Source organism: Pongo abelii, chromosome X (genome assembly GCF_028885655.2).
Source record: "Pongo abelii isolate AG06213 chromosome X, NHGRI_mPonAbe1-v2.0_pri, whole genome shotgun sequence".
NCBI classification, from domain to species: domain Eukaryota; kingdom Metazoa; phylum Chordata; class Mammalia; order Primates; family Hominidae; genus Pongo; species Pongo abelii.
The window spans coordinates 90,645,578-90,661,461 of record NC_072008.2 but is presented as its reverse complement, the minus strand read 5'-3'; the positions used below and the strand labels follow the sequence as shown (position 1 = coordinate 90,661,461).

The 15,884-nt window shown below is 36.7% G+C and overlaps 1 protein-coding gene and 1 long non-coding RNA gene across 2 annotated transcripts in view; one reads left to right on the top strand and one right to left on the bottom strand.

Annotated features, from left to right (window-relative positions):
* Positions 1–8,329, top strand: part of LOC112131005 (uncharacterized) — a 100,279-nt gene extending 91,950 nt beyond the window's left edge. Inside the window, exon 3 of the long non-coding RNA XR_010139055.1 lies at positions 8,069–8,329. This is a non-coding gene — a long non-coding RNA (uncharacterized LOC112131005). The remainder of the gene's footprint in view (positions 1–8,068) is intronic.
* The window catches only part of APOOL (apolipoprotein O like), a 142,892-nt gene continuing 128,111 nt past the window's right edge, over positions 1,104–15,884 (bottom strand). The window contains 1 exon segment of the mRNA NM_001133590.1: positions 1,104–3,582. Coding sequence (NP_001127062.1) covers positions 3,500–3,582 — 83 coding nt within the window. The 3' untranslated portion in view covers positions 1,104–3,499.

Below are 15,884 nucleotides of genomic sequence, written 5' to 3'. Positions count from 1 at the left end.
TTTAATTTTTTTGACTTCAACTAGAAAGTATCTTGCCACTCTCCTTGATTCATCAACCCTTTAATTTAACCTTTTTATGAGTTTCAGTGTTTAACTGGCCTTGATGTTATTAAGACAGAGCCATATCAGAAACATATGTAGAATTACTTCCTCAAATATAGAGCTCATAATTGGGCATATTCTAGGACTTAGTATGCCATAACAAAAAGTTGATTTTGTAGTATTTTACATATGATTTGTTCGATTTAAAACAATAAAAGCATTGCTGCCGTTTCTGATACTTGTGGCCTAATATGACACGCAGACCCCTCTTACTCTTCATTCAGAGCTGCTCCTAAAGTACAATGAAATGAATTGAAGAGATTCCCACAAGTCTCTGTTAGAGAATCTGTGCTACTAGGAACATTAGATGAGAAGAGATTTACATATTTTATATATATATAAAATACATATTATATATATATATATATCCACATGGTTCAAATCCTTGTACTGTTATCCATATCTTTCTGGCCCTCTTTTGTGGACTTCTTTGCCTCTTTGATATGTTTTAACTTTCCCCAAGGCTGCCTTAGATATGTGTTTTAACTTGATGCTACCTGGAAACAAATGGTGGGGAGGAATAGTAGACAGCACTCCCAGTGTAAATGCCCCAGGCCTGGCCTGTACTCTACTGATCATCAACCTGTACTCTACCTGTCATCAACCGTCCCATATTTATGCAATTTGATCTTCTGATTACATCTCATTTTGTTGTCTCTGACTACTTCTTTGATCTCCCAAGGTTCTTTTTGTTTCTCCGAGGCATTTCTGTTTATGGTGCCTTCTGTAAACTTAGTTTATCTGGCAAATGAGTTCCAGTGTTTACCCAGCCTTGATCAGGTTGAGGAGGCCTCATATCAGTATCAAAATCATACGTAGAATTCTGCTAAGGTTGGAGTCTTGATGAACGCCTCTGTTCTCTGGCACATTTGAAAAACAACAACAACAACATAGGATAGAGCATTTGCTTAATTGGTTATAAATCTTTTTCTTTGATAAACTGTTTTGTGACAATATAGAATGAATGCTCCCATTTTCAGACTATACCCAAGAGAAAGCAATGAGAATGGCGACCTTTTTTAATGTTTTCCATGTTCAGAGTGGTTTACTTAAGATTGTCTGATTCATCCAACATTTTATTATAAAAACACTGAAACATATAGCAAAGCTGAAAGAATTTTACAGTTAGTGCCCATTTATCTACCAACTTAATAATACCATTAAAATTTTATATACTTGCTTTAATATATATCTGTCCATCTATTCATTCCTTTGTCTATCCATTAATACACCTTATTTTTTGAAACACTCAAAAGTAAATTGCAGACATCAGTATATTTCACAAAAATATTACATTATTTTATTTAAATATTTACAAAAAGCCTGCAAGATAGGTAATTTTAACTTCATTTTGTGGATAAGAAACCCAACTCTAAGAAATTTTAAGAAAGTTCCCCTAGGCCACATAGTCAGTGATTTATGGGGCAGGGAATTGAGTCTCATTCTGTCTGGCACCATGGCCCCTATTTTTTTCACTACACTAAAGAATCTCCCAGAGTATATTTAAAGTTACTTTGTCAATTCACAAATCAGGAAATGGCAGAGGGGGAATAAAATGGAGCTCAAACTAAACTGCATTTTAATTGGAAGAAAATAAAGCAGCTTAATTATTTACCCAAAAAGCATGTAAATAACCCCAAGTGCTTGTGATTTATAATAAATCTTTCTGTTTTACTTTTGCTTCTCAATACAATTTTTCATTAATTATTTCATTTGAATCTCACAAGTATAGGGAAGTAAGATATGTATTATCCCTCTCCCTACTTCTAAAGGAGGAAATAGGGGCTAAGTGATCACCTCAAAGTTATACCCAATTAGAGGAAGAGAAAGATTGGAATACAAATCCAGTGTTCTAGAAAACCTTGGAGTAGGAAAGCTATGGAGAATAGTTCAAAAGTGACATATTTACAGGTGTGATTTCTAATCATAATGATTAACATCTCAGGGGGTTTCCAACTTCTGTCAAATGGTGATATGGAATTCTCCACAGTAATTTAAATTTTAAAAATTAATGTTTAGCATTGATTGTATGCCTATGTATATATGTATACCACATGATGCTTTAAAGGATACAGAATTATGGTGCAAAGTTTAGGATTTTGAAATGACAAAAAGGTTGAAGAGTTTATCTCATTCCTCCCAGAGACAAATATCTGAGGCAGTTCAAATTTCTGATTTTATTACAATTTATAAGCCTATTCTTAGGAGTATGCAGCTCACAGTATCAGCCACTTCCAATTTTAAAGTAATATTTCAAACTACCTTTATACTGCATAGAGGGTAACATTATCTTGTCACTGGGGAATTATAATTTAATGTAGATGTTAATTCGAATTTACTGATATAAAATTTATGAGATTTTACTATACTGTTATTTACCCCTCATACCTCTCATTCAGAGACAGTGCAAAGTATAAAGAATACAGTTTGCTTTTAAACAAATAAGTGAAGGGAATATAGCATGGCTTTACAGCTTTCTAAGCACTATTTTATCTCATTAGATTCCATTAGTATAGTCTGGAGTTAAGAGTTTAGATCTGGTGGCCAGACTGCCTGGGTTCAGAGTTAGGCCTGTAACCTTGGCTAAGTTATTTGATCTCTTTGTGCCTCAGTAATCTCATCCGGACTTTATAGGGTGGTGAGTATTAAATGAGTTGATAGGTGTGAAACATTTATAATTCAGCCTGATACACATAATAAACTCTCAATAAACGATTGCTGCTTTAAGTATCATTCCACCATCTCTGTGAGGTGGGTAGATCTGATTATAACAATTTCTGTATTATAGATTAGGAACATGAAGCCCAGTGAGGTGAAGAGATTTACCCAAGACAGACTCAGATTAGAGTAAGTCTATTGGATTCCTCTTTCCATTTATCTGGCATTGTTGCTGGGATTAGGGAGTGAGTGGGAGGTAATGGTATGCCATCTCCCACCCCCGACCAACACACACTATTAGGACAGTATATGGGGGTGCACACAAATACTGACCCTTGGTGGGAAGGAAAACACTGAAGTAGGACAGTTACTTTGTGAATTACACTTGGCTTCTGTCTGGGGAAGTGACTTTCCAGTTATTGCTTTATCCAAATCCTCAACAAAATATGTCTGGTGTGGCAGTGTTAATCTGACTTTTGTTAGAATTTAATTATAATGTTGATGAATGTGAAAGAGAACATACTACCTGTATGTAATATGCATGATAAATTATATTCATTATTTCTGGATTCATTTGCTGATCTAACAAGAGATTTGCCATCATTCTCAAGGTATTTAGAAATTTCTTACTAGTGGTCAGCTATATTCTTCTTTGACTTCTTTTTACAGCAGTACATAGTCTGGATTGTTACACCAACTATTAAAGCCAATCGTATTCCAGGCAATGCCGCTACTAAAATCAGATCCAGAGTACTCCAGAGTTGGTCACATTTGGTCCCCATGTACCAATAATTTTTCCACCGACTTCTGAAATTTGGACATCTACATAGAGAGAAATAGAAAAAGCTCACATATTAGGAAAAAACAAATGGTCTCCCTTGAATGAATCAAACATTTCATTGTAACTCATTCATCACATTTCTCCTTAAGGCCTTCAAGAGTTTTATGTTGTCCCATTTTCCACCTGAGCAAACACTCTAAAGCCTACAGGTTTTAACACACTGAGTCAGCATGCAGAAGGCTGTCAAGATTTCCCAATCATTAGGCAATGAAGATGTGGCACGTATGAAGAAAAATAAGGCTTATCCACAAGGGCTGTCTCAAGACTGTTTTTAAAATTGTCAGCATTTTGCCTACGGCTTATACCTGTATTCACTTTGGCTACACTAGTTATATCACTGCTCTGAAGAGGTCGAAGCGGCCTAGGCTTCCAGTTCCATACCTGCAATCTGAGTGTTTCCTCGCACCTACTCCTACAGCAATGAATGTAGGTTAACAGACTAATTTGGCCCCTCTGTAGCAAATGCAAGAAGAAACATGAGAAGATGAGAAAAGACTGCCAGCAAAATCTATCTGCCCCCATCTTTCCCATGATTCCAGCTTTTCCTTCTCTATTTTATAGAAATAAATGACTCATATATGAACTTCTAGTGTTTTTATAAAATCTTGAGACCCTGCCAAATAATGTGAATGTGGTTCTCTGATGCATATACTGAAAACTGAGATGGCATACATCACATAGAAATGTCGATGCATTTATGGAGAGGGAGAATATGACTTTCCCAAATTCCCCAATGGGAGTGACTACTGGCAACAATTGTTCATATAGTATCTTTAGAGAGGGCTTCATTGCCTCCTGCAGAATTGTTATCAGGTTACCCCATCGAACAGTAAATGTCAGATCCTAAGTAAGGTACTCCTAGTATGTGTTATTCCAATAAACAGTAGTCCCCACTTATTCACAGGTGATAGATTCCAGGACTCCCAGTGGATACTTGAAATTGCAGATAGTACTGAACCCTATATGCACTATGATTTTTCCTATACATACATACCTATGATAAAGTTTATTTTTTTAATTTTTAATTTTTGTGGGCACATAGTAGGTGTATGTATTTATAGAGTACATGAGCTATTCTGATACAGGAATGCAATGCATAATCATCATATCAGGGTAAATGGGGTGTCCATCACCTCAAGCATTTATCCTTTCTTTGTGTTACCAATAATCTAATTATACTCTTAATTATTTTTAAATGGACAATAAATTATCTTTGGCTGTAGTCATCCTGTTAATTTATAAATTGGACATAGTAAGAGATTAACAAGAATAACAATTGGTAAAATAGAGTGATTATAAGAATATATTGTAGGCCGGGCACAGTGGCTCACGCCTGTAATCCCAGCACTTTGGGAGGCCGAGGCGGGTGGATCACGAGGTCAGGAGATCGAGATCAGCCTGGGTAACACACGGTGAAACCCCGTCTCTACTAAAAATACAAAAAAATTGCCGGGCGTGGTGGCGGGCGCCTGTAGTCCCAGCTGCTCGGGAGGCTGAGGCAGGAGAATGGCGTGAACCTGGGAGGCGGAGCTTGCAGTGAGCCGAGATCGCAACACTGCACTCCAGCCCGGGCGACAGAGCGAGACGCCGTCTCAAAAAAAAAAAAGAATATACTGTAATAAATGTTATGTGAATGTGGTCTCTTACAAGATATCTTACTGTATGTAGTATTTTCAGATCGTGGTACCACAGGTAACTGAAACCACAGGAAGTGAAACTGCAAATAAGGGGGACTGCTATATTATGGCATACTGTCATAGCTGACATGAAAAGATTGGTTAGGTGATTACTATAATCTTTCATAGCTATGATTGTCTAGGATTCTCTAAGAAAATGCATCTACCAGCTTCAAATAGGTGGTACTCTACTTAAAAGGATGTGGCTTTTAATATGTAATACACTGTCATTTATTGGAGGTCAAAGTATATTTTTCAAATATATCTTATTCATACTCATAGATTTCTTCCTGGAAAAGGACTTTCACAAGAGTATATTTCTCGTTTAGCCTAGGAATGAATCACAAAAAAATGGCCTATTATACAATAATATTTCACTTATTCAATAAGATTTATTGGGTACCAAGTACTATTCCAGGCATTTCATAGGTAATCATGGTTAAAATAAAGATCTATGTTTTTAAATAGCTTACAATATACAAGAGAAAGACAGACATAAAAATAAGCATAATTAGTAAATTTGACAAGATGCACAGTACCCAAAGATAGGGTCAACATAAATACTGGGTTGCTAGGACATTTCCAGTTTATGCCTGTTGTCCCAGAATAATTATTAGTAATGCTCTCTTCATTCCCAATGTGCACTAATTTAGACAGATAAATTAAATAGTCACTCTACTAGTAGGCCACTAGGGGTGGCAGGCACCTCTGCCACATCTCTTGCTCTCTTTTTTATTTTATTTTATTTTGTTTTATTTTGTTTTATTTTATTTGAGACAGGGCCTAGCTCTGTCACCCAGGCTGGATTGCAATGGTGCAATCACAGCTCATGCAGCATCTACCTCCTGGACTCAAGTAATCCTCCCACCTCAGCTCCCAAGTACCTGGGATTATAGTTGTACACCACCACACTTGGCTCTTTTATTATTATTATTTTATATTTTGAAGAGACTGGGTCTCACTGTGTTGCCCAGGCTGGTCTTGAACTTCTGAGCTCAAGAGACCCAGCCGTCTCAGCCTCCTGAGTAGCTGGGATTACAGGCATATGCCACTGTACCCAGACAGCCCCAACTCTTAGTGATGTTTTGATAATTTCAAGAAAACTGTGGAGAGTCATTTTGCCCAGGATATGGCTGCAGTGTCTCCTCCCTGATCTGAACTGAGAAAAAGTTTTCTAAAGTCTGAAACTCAGTAGGAACGTTTCTCACGAGTCAATTCACAGGACCTATAAACATGCACAGAAACTGCAATTCCAAGAAAAGGAGAACTATTTTAACCTTCCTCCAGCCTAAACACAAAGAAGAGATTCCATGGAGTCAGAGTTCAGATTGTCTGAATCCCAGGTCTCTGAGTATCCGAGTATGTTTGGGGATGGAGGTGATAGGCAAGAAGGGGAAGTTTCTTTGATGAGATTAGGTACATAGAATCCAAAAGGAAGCTGTTTGCCCTTTGTAGAGCGTATTTTTTTCATAATGTAAAATATGACACACTGATTCTACTACATAAACACATTGCTAAAAGGAGTGAAAGGGCAACATCAGAAAACATAACGCAGTTTTTAGGTAAAAACATAGTACAGTACTTTAAAAGTTTCACTTACACCTTTAAATATGGAAACGACTTCACTGGGCCAAAATGACCCACTGAACATTCAACTACCCAACATTCCAAAAGCGCCCACCAGAATTACTATGTCAAATGGTGCTGTTTAGAGAAATTTAAGTCACATCTGTTTTCAATAGCCAATATTTAGAAAAAAAAGTTGTACTTCTTGGCTTGGCAAAGATTTTATGCTGTTTCATAGACAGGTATGATTATGCCACTTATTTCTTTGGGCATTTCTTTCCTTTTACATGGATTCACACGGTTTTTATTATATCATGTAAGTACGCATTTGTATTGAACACATTGCAGATTGAAAATTTTCTTAAAAATATAGTACAACCTTTAGATATTCTAAGAAACAGTGTTAAATATAAGTAGCCTAAAACAATTACTAATATTGACACAAGTAAAAATTTTAGTTACTGGTCCATAGAATTTTTCATATTTATCTCAGAGATCAGAGACAAACATGTTATCTTTAAGAGAAAATAATTATTTATCTCTTCTAAAAATAATCACCTTTAAAAAAAACAGATACTTTCAGGTTTGTGAATTTTAAACAACAGAACATTTGCTTGTAATACTGTCTAGTTCCTTAGCCTTAGATACTACAAAGCATTGATTCCCTCTCTAATTAAACCATAATTAGTTATTTATATCTTTAACCTATAGAAATAACGCAACTAAAATTTTTCTTACATTTTCACAATGTGCAGTCAGAAAACACCAAGAGAGGAACAGAATTCAAAACAGTATAAACAAGCGATCCACCATCATGAGAGTAAGACAGAAGAAGGCAGTCCTGACAACTACATTTAAAGACTGCTGCAATTAGGAGAGGCAATCAATCAGCAGAGATTGTGAATGGTTTGTATAGGAGATAAGGAACCATGGATTTTGAACTTGTTCCTTACAGCATGTGTAAATTACTAGTCAACTTTTTGGTTGTGCACTTGTCAGATCCCCATATCTATACTTCCTGTATATGGAACATGCATGAATTGTGTATGAGTTGTATACCACTTGAGTTCAGTCATAGCCATTTATTATTTCCAAGAACTATTTGTTCATCTTTGTACTAAGATTCATGTTTTATTATTTGCCAAAGTTAAACCTTTGCTTGAAACATATTGCTACTAATACATTTTCCAACCCTGCTCATAACCAGAGATTTCTGACCTTACAGCCACCAAGAATGCTGAACAATCATCTGAGGACATCACTGGGTATCACTGGCAAAGAGAAGAGATGAAGAAAAGATAAGAGAAAGAAATGAAAGTGGAAGAGGGCAGAAAGAGAGAAACAAAAGTAAGGAGAGTTTTCAGGAGGAGAAAATAAAGAGAAGACAGAGAAGCAAGTGTCCGGTAAGGAAACAAATACAGATGTAATCCAGTTGGGATACCAGGCTTTCATTAGGATATTCTCTCTCTTTTTCTCCTTAGATCCACATTTGTCAGGATGCCAATTCACCTAATCATATCTGCCATATATTTTCCATCTAAGTCACCTTGACAAGCTATCGTTAACCTTGTAGCCCCTGTGTGCCTCAGAATCCACTCTTCTCCCCACCTACTGGCATGTATATTTATTTTTATGTAAGTATTTCTGCTGGAATTTATCTATTATTGTACTTTATTCACCATTCTTCCTTTCTTGCCACTAATAAAATTGCAGTTTCATGGGAGTTTCAGGTTGAACCTTCATGCCACCTGTTAATACAGATAATTTTTTATCTACCCAGCTTACCTTGACCTGGTATAATTTGTTTGCTCTCAACAACTCTACTTCAATTTTTTTTTTTTTTTTTTTTTTTGAGATGGAGTCTCGCTGTGTTGCCCAGGCTGGACTGTAGTGGCGCGACCTCGGCTCACTGCAAGCTCCGCCTCCCGGGTTCACGCCATTCTCCTGCCTCAGCCTCCTGAGTAGCTGGGACTACAGGCGCCCGCCACCACACCCGGCTAATTTTTTGTATTTTTAGTAGAGACGGGGTTTCACCGTGTTAGCCAGGATGGTCTCGATTTCCTAACCTCGTGATCCGCCCGCCTCGGCCTCCCAAAGTGCTGGGATTACAGACGTGAGCCACCGCGCCTGGCCTCTACTTCAATGTTTAAAAAATGATCTCCTTGTTTTATAATATCATAGCAATAAAGTATGTACTTAATATTATTAGGTTGGTGCCAAAGTAATTGCAGTTTTTGCAATTATTTTTAACGGCAAAACAGCAATTACTTTTGCACCAACCTAATATTAGTACAATATTATGAAAATATACATGCACATTTTTGGAAAACAGGCATTTTTGTTTATTTGTTTTTATTATGGTAAGAGACAAATAATTATTTGAGTATTTAGTAAGAAATAAGATACAAAAGGTTATACATCATAGATAGACTCTAATTCTTTATCTAAGCTCCACATGAATTCCCTCTACAAAAATCCATTGGTTTTTGACAGGAGGCTGAGTATCTCTTGATTCAGAATTTATATATTATTATTGTAATTATTATTGTTATTATTGTAAACTGAAGCACTCTACTTAAACATTTTGGTGACATGTGTTTCAAACCTTCTGGAAACAACCAGCTCTGTCAGAAATATACTTCTTTCTATTAAACCAAATTCTATTTTCCTGAAACTTCCAGCCAATATGGAGCAAATTCACTGTGACACACTTAGAAAGTCCTACCATATGGTGAGACTTCAGAAATACAGTAGCACCAAGACTATCAGACTGACAAGTCATAGGAAGGCAACATTTCAGCTTACACATCCAATATACTATGGGTGTAGTTAATATTGCCTTTCTTCATCTATATCCTTTCTAAGACTTAAGGTTAGCTGTAAATTATCTATGTGAAGCACATAATGGTGGTTACCTATCTAACAACATATTGCCCAATAAACACCTTTCTTCTCCCAACAGAGGCTGGGGGTGTTAATTATTGTTATCTCAGCCTGTCTTGCAGCTAGGAGTGGCCACATGGAACAATTCTAGCCAATGAGACATAAGGGGAAGTTTGCTGGGGTTTCTCAGAAAGTTTCTTCTGTAAAAAAGGAAAGGGCAGCCTTCCCTTGCAGCCCCTTTCTTCCTGCTTTGCATCCAGCTGTGTCATGATGTGATGCTTGGAATGGCTGCAGTCATCTTGCAACCCTGAGAAGAATCATCCTAATAAACTGGAGGTTCCAGAGCGGAAAGATAGGGAAAAAAAATAGGGTCCTTGATAACCTCAGTGAACTAATGAATCAAGCCTGGGACTGCCTAACCTAAGACTTCTTGTTATGTGAGATTTATTAATAAATCTTTGCTGTTTAAAATATGTTTAGTTGGGTGTTCTCTTACTTGCAGCCAAAAGTATTCTAACTGACAAACCATGTTAATTAAAGGGACAATAATATGGATCAACCAAAATGCCTTTGAAAAAAATTCTAGGGATATAACGTAAATATTCTGTATTCTACACATTGGGAACAGTAGCTAGCAACCTGTTAATCTGATGCATGAAACAGGACACAATTAAATCCAAGAAGGTTAACAATAGATTCTAAATTTTGAATTGATTGTATAAAGGGGAATTCAGTGTGGACTGCAATTAAAGTATAATCAGATATAATAGATAACTGTATTTAAATAATTCATTAAAACTAATCTTATAATAACAAGAGTCCATCTAGATGAACTAGGATATATTTGCCTGATCTACATATGGCCAAACATATTTCAAAGGGAGAAAAAATTACCTTAATTCTGCCACTTGCTAACTGTGTGGCCTTGGGAAGGTTACCTAATCTCTCTGTGCTTCAGTTTCCTCTTTTGAAAAGTAGAAATTAAAATAATAACACCACCCTCTTAGGGTTGTTATGGGGATTAGACAAGTAAAACACTTACCTGGAACATAGTAAGTGCTCAATAAGTGTGGCTACTATTATTATTTATTATTTTATCACATAAACGTAGTTCAAATAAAAACTCAGAACAAAATGTGGTCATTTAGGTGAGCAGGACATGACACAATTTTAGCTTTCATCCTTGAATGAGTTGGAAAAAATCAGGCAAGAAATGTGTAGATTGTTAATGGAAGTAGGGGTTAATTTAAAAGTATTAGATTGGTTCAAACGTAATTGCGGTTTTTGCCATTAATATACCAATCTACTAGTTTGGATTTAAGTTCAAAAACATAACAAACTAATAGCAGTTACCTTTGGGAGGATAGTGACTGAAAGTTGGCAAGAAGGGGACACTGGGGTGCTAATAATATTCTGGTTCTTGATCTAGGTACTAGTTACATGGGCTTGCTCACTGTGTGAAGATTTATCTAACTGTGCATTTATGATACTTTTCTGAATGTCATACTTTAGTAAAAAATATTTTTAAAAGGCAGGTTGGGTGTTCATAAAAATAGTGTAAATCTACTGTAAAATAAAGTCAGATTCTTATCTTGAAAGAGGCATAGTATACTTTACCTGTTTATGGACAAAGACAAATTCATAAATAATAAGCCATAAGAAAATGAGATTAATCTGAGGGGTCTTTCTGAGATTTACGAAGATTTCTCAGGACAGTATAATGAGGAACTAAGCTTGTGTTCCTCTCTTCAGAGACTGAACTAAGCTCAGTGAACCTTGACATTATCCCATCATGGCCTTAAATGAATTCTTGCTCTGAAAAGGGAAAGATTTATGGTGGAGTTAAGTATATAGACTCCAGAGCCCAAGACTTTGGGTTCATATCTCTTGGCTCCCCCATTTACTCGCTGTGTATTTCAGTTTCTCCATCTGTAAAATGAGAATAACAGAGCATGTACCTCAGTGGGTTACTGTGATAATAATATGAGTTATATATATCAACTCATTTTTTTATCACAAAGACCCAATGAGGTTGCATATATATATGTACCCAATTTACATATATGATAAATACATATACATATATACATGTATGTATTTACCACAGTGCTTGGCACATAGATGCTATAAAAGTATTAGCTGTTATTATAGATTCTAGGCTCCTCTCCGTTTAAAAACTTTATCCCAAATGTTGAGGGACTCTGGTAGGATTAAGGCTCCATCCTGGCCTCCAAACTGTGATTTATCGAAGTGAAAGGCTCGTTATGATGGTGGTCAGCAAACAGCTAGAAAATTCTGCATAGAACAGTAGAAACAGATTCACATGAATCAGGCAAGCCAAAGATCATTTGAACATTTGTACTGAAAGGAATAGTAGTAAAAAAGTAACAATAATATTTTTAATGATAATAATAATTTGTACATTGGCTCCCATCTCATTTCTTCTTGCCTACTTAAGGACTTTGCTGCGGAAAATCTTCATTTCTCTCCTGCATTAGAATTTTCAGCTTTCCATTGGATCATTCTCATCAATAAATATGCTCTGATTTCCTTAATCTCCAAAACAAACAAAAAATATTTGCCCCATATCTTCCTTCAGCTATTTTTCTTTTCTCTACTCCCATTCACAGCAAAACTCCTCAAAAGAAATGCTGTTTCCAATATTTCTTCCCTATTCTATCTTGAACCCACTTCAGTCCAACTTTTTCCTTACCAATCTGCTCCTGTTATGCAAAGAAATAAAAGTCCAGATTAATTTAGCTGGAGCAGAAACCACTGGAGTCAGTAACTGGTAGGAACACCTAAATGGTGATTGACAAATTGCTATAAGCTGAGAATGGACCTGCTTAGGAGTTAAAAAAAAAAAAAAAAAAAAAAAAAACTCCCGAGTCACATTCTTAGGGGGACTCTCACACTTTCAATACCTTACTACCAAATCAACAGGGCTGCAGTATAATAATAGTGGATCACAACTGTGAGAGTTGCAAGACTCAGACTCTATTTAAGGAGGCTCCAGGAAAACTCCCAACAGGGGAAACAAAACCAAGGTCACTAGGGAAAATTTTAGCTGTTGGCACCACAACTACAGCAAACACTAAGCACCTAACTCCTAGCCAGATAAACATAAAACCTCACACTCCTTTTATCCGATACATCATGTAAAAAATTACAAAGCATGCTAAAAGGCAGGGAAAATAGTCTGAAGAGACAAAGCAGCAGAACCAGACTCAAATGTGGCAGAGACTTTGGAATTTTCAGACAGGAAATTTAAAATAAGCATGATTAATATGCTAAAGATTTTAATGGAAAAAGTGGACAATATACAGGAATAGATAGGTAATGTTAGCAGAGATGGAAACCCTAAGAAAGAATCAAAATGAAATGCTAGAAATCAAAACACTGTGACAGAAGTGAAGAATGTCTTTGATGCGCTTATTAGTAGACTGAACATGGCTGAGGAAAGAATCTGAGCTGAAAAATATCTCAGTAGAAACTTCCCAAACTGAAATGCAAAGAGAAAAAAAGAATTAAAAAAGTAGAATACCTAAGAACTGTCGGACAATTAAAAAGCTATGATGTATGCATAATGGGAATACCGGAAGGAGAAGAAAGAAAGAAAAGAACAGAAGAAATATTTGAAGTGATAATGGCTGATAATTTTCTGAAGTTAATAGCAGACACCAAACCACAGATCCAGGAATCTCAGAGAATACTAACCAGGATAAATACCAAAAACTCTATACCTAGATATATAATTTAAACTGCTGAAAACCAAAGACAAAGAGAAAATCTTGAAAGAAGCCAGAGTGGGGTAGAGGTGGGGTGGAGTGGAGTGGGAAAAGCTATTACAGTAATCAAAGAGAGACGGTGATGGTTCAAACTAGGGTGGTGGCAGTGTAAGTGGAGAAAAGTGGTTGGATTTGGGGTATATTTTGAAGATAAAGCTGTAGAATTTCCTGATGGATTGGAAATGGGATATAAGAATAGAGATGAACAGCATGAAATATTCATTGCCCCCTAGCGTCAGTCTCATGAGGAATTCTTTATCTTAGTCATCTCTTTCAATTATTACATTCACCTACTATTTCATACTTTCACTACTCCAAATAAAAATTTTCATGGGGTAAAATTGGGGTTATGATGTAAGAACAGTTCCACTCCCTGGTCCTTACCATTCAGCCCCCACCTATAAACTTCTCTGCATTGGCGTTCATCCTTAACTCTTCCATTCCCATCTCAATGGAAGAGGTGTTTCCCAATCCTAACGAATCCCATTCTTCCATATGTGTTCCTGATCCCACCCTTTTCTGCCTCTTTGTGGTTCCTTTTCCATCGATTATTCCCCTTGTTTCTGAATCCTCAACCTCTTCCTTTCCATTGGCTCCTTCCCATTAGTATTTAAACATGTTCGAGTATTTTCAGTGACAGAGAAACAGACAGAGATGGGGAGAGGGGAGAGTTATCACTATTTATTGCCTTTTCTTTATAGCACAGCCTGTTGGAAGAGTAATAATCACTCATTGCCTATGCTCACTTATTTTTGCTGAAAATCTTTTAATAAATGCTACAGAGAGAAATTATATATAACGAGGATGCAGGTACACTTTACTATTTGCTATGCGCTCCCAAAAGAAAATATTTGTGGGGCTGCCAAAGAAAATGTCCTTGGGCTTCCTCACTTCTTACTACTCCTCAGCCTACTGCATTTTTATTCCATTCCCTTCAGGCCACTGAAATTGAAACTGTATACATCAAGGTTATATATAACTTACTAGTTGCTAAATCTAGCAGGCACTTTTCCAACCTGATCTTCTGTGAACATTTGCAGCCTTTGACACTGGTGACAACTCCCTTCTGGAAACTCTGTGCTCCCTTAGATTCTGTGACATTACTGTCTTCCAGACTTTCCCCATACCTCTATAGATAATATTTTCAGTCTTCAGGTGCTCATCTTCTTCCATTTAGTCCATAAACATTGGGACTTCTTAGGACTATACCATTGGGGTTCTGATCTAAGTTTTTGTACTCTTTGTTGAGTAATCTCACTGTGATTATGTCTTCATCTATACTCTCTATAAAAATATTCTCAAATCTATCTCCAGTGTAGATATCCAACTGCTTAATGAACATCTCTGCTTGAAAATTTCAGACACCTAAAATTTTATATGACTGAAGCTGAACTCATAATCTTGTCTCCCTACCTATTCTTTCTCCTATATGCCATGTTTCATTAAATTGCACTCTCAACTATTCATGAAAGCCCAAAATCCAGGGGTCTTCCTCTGCCCTACGATCCCTCTCATCCTCACATGTATTAATAGTTGGTCACCAACTCTCCTCACTTCTACCTCCTAAATAACTCTTGAATTGTGTCCTTTTTCTTCCCTACCTCTACTGCTTTATTTCAGGAACTCATTATTATTATTATTATTACTTACCTAGATTAAAACAACAACTCCTAACTGGTTTTGGATCTTTCCTTTTTTCATTAGATTTATCTCTCTAGGCTGGGCACAGTAGCTCATGCCTGTAATCCTAGCATTTTGCGAGGCCAAGGCAGATGGAACGTTTGCGCTCAGGAGTTTGAGACCAGCCTGAGCAACATGGTGAAACCCCATCTCTATGAAAAGTACAAAAAAATTACTCAAGCACGGTGGTGAGTGCCTATAGTCTCAGCTACTTCAGGTTGGGGGGTTGAGGGGGGAGGATCGCTTGAGCCTGGGAGGTCGAGGCTGTAGTGAGCCGAGATCATGTCACTGCACTCCAGCCTGGGTGACAAAGTGAGGCCCTGTCTCACACACACACACACACACACAGGATTTATCTCACTCTTTTTTTTTAATGAAAGCAAATGCATTTTATTTTATAAGTAACAAAATATAATTTATAATTAAATGCAGTACTTCTCAGAACCAAGGAGAGTGAATCAAGTATTGATTTTTGTTGTAATTTTCCCAACAAAATTGTAAGGCAGTATAACACACCCATCATTTCACATTTCACTTCTGCAGCACAAGACTATCACTTAGAAAATATTTGAAGTTTTTTTTTCTTCAACTTTTAAGTTCCGGGGTACACGTGCAGGATGTGCAGGTTTGTTACATAGGTAAATGTGTGCCATGGTTGTTTGCTTCACAGATCAACCCATCAGCCAGGAA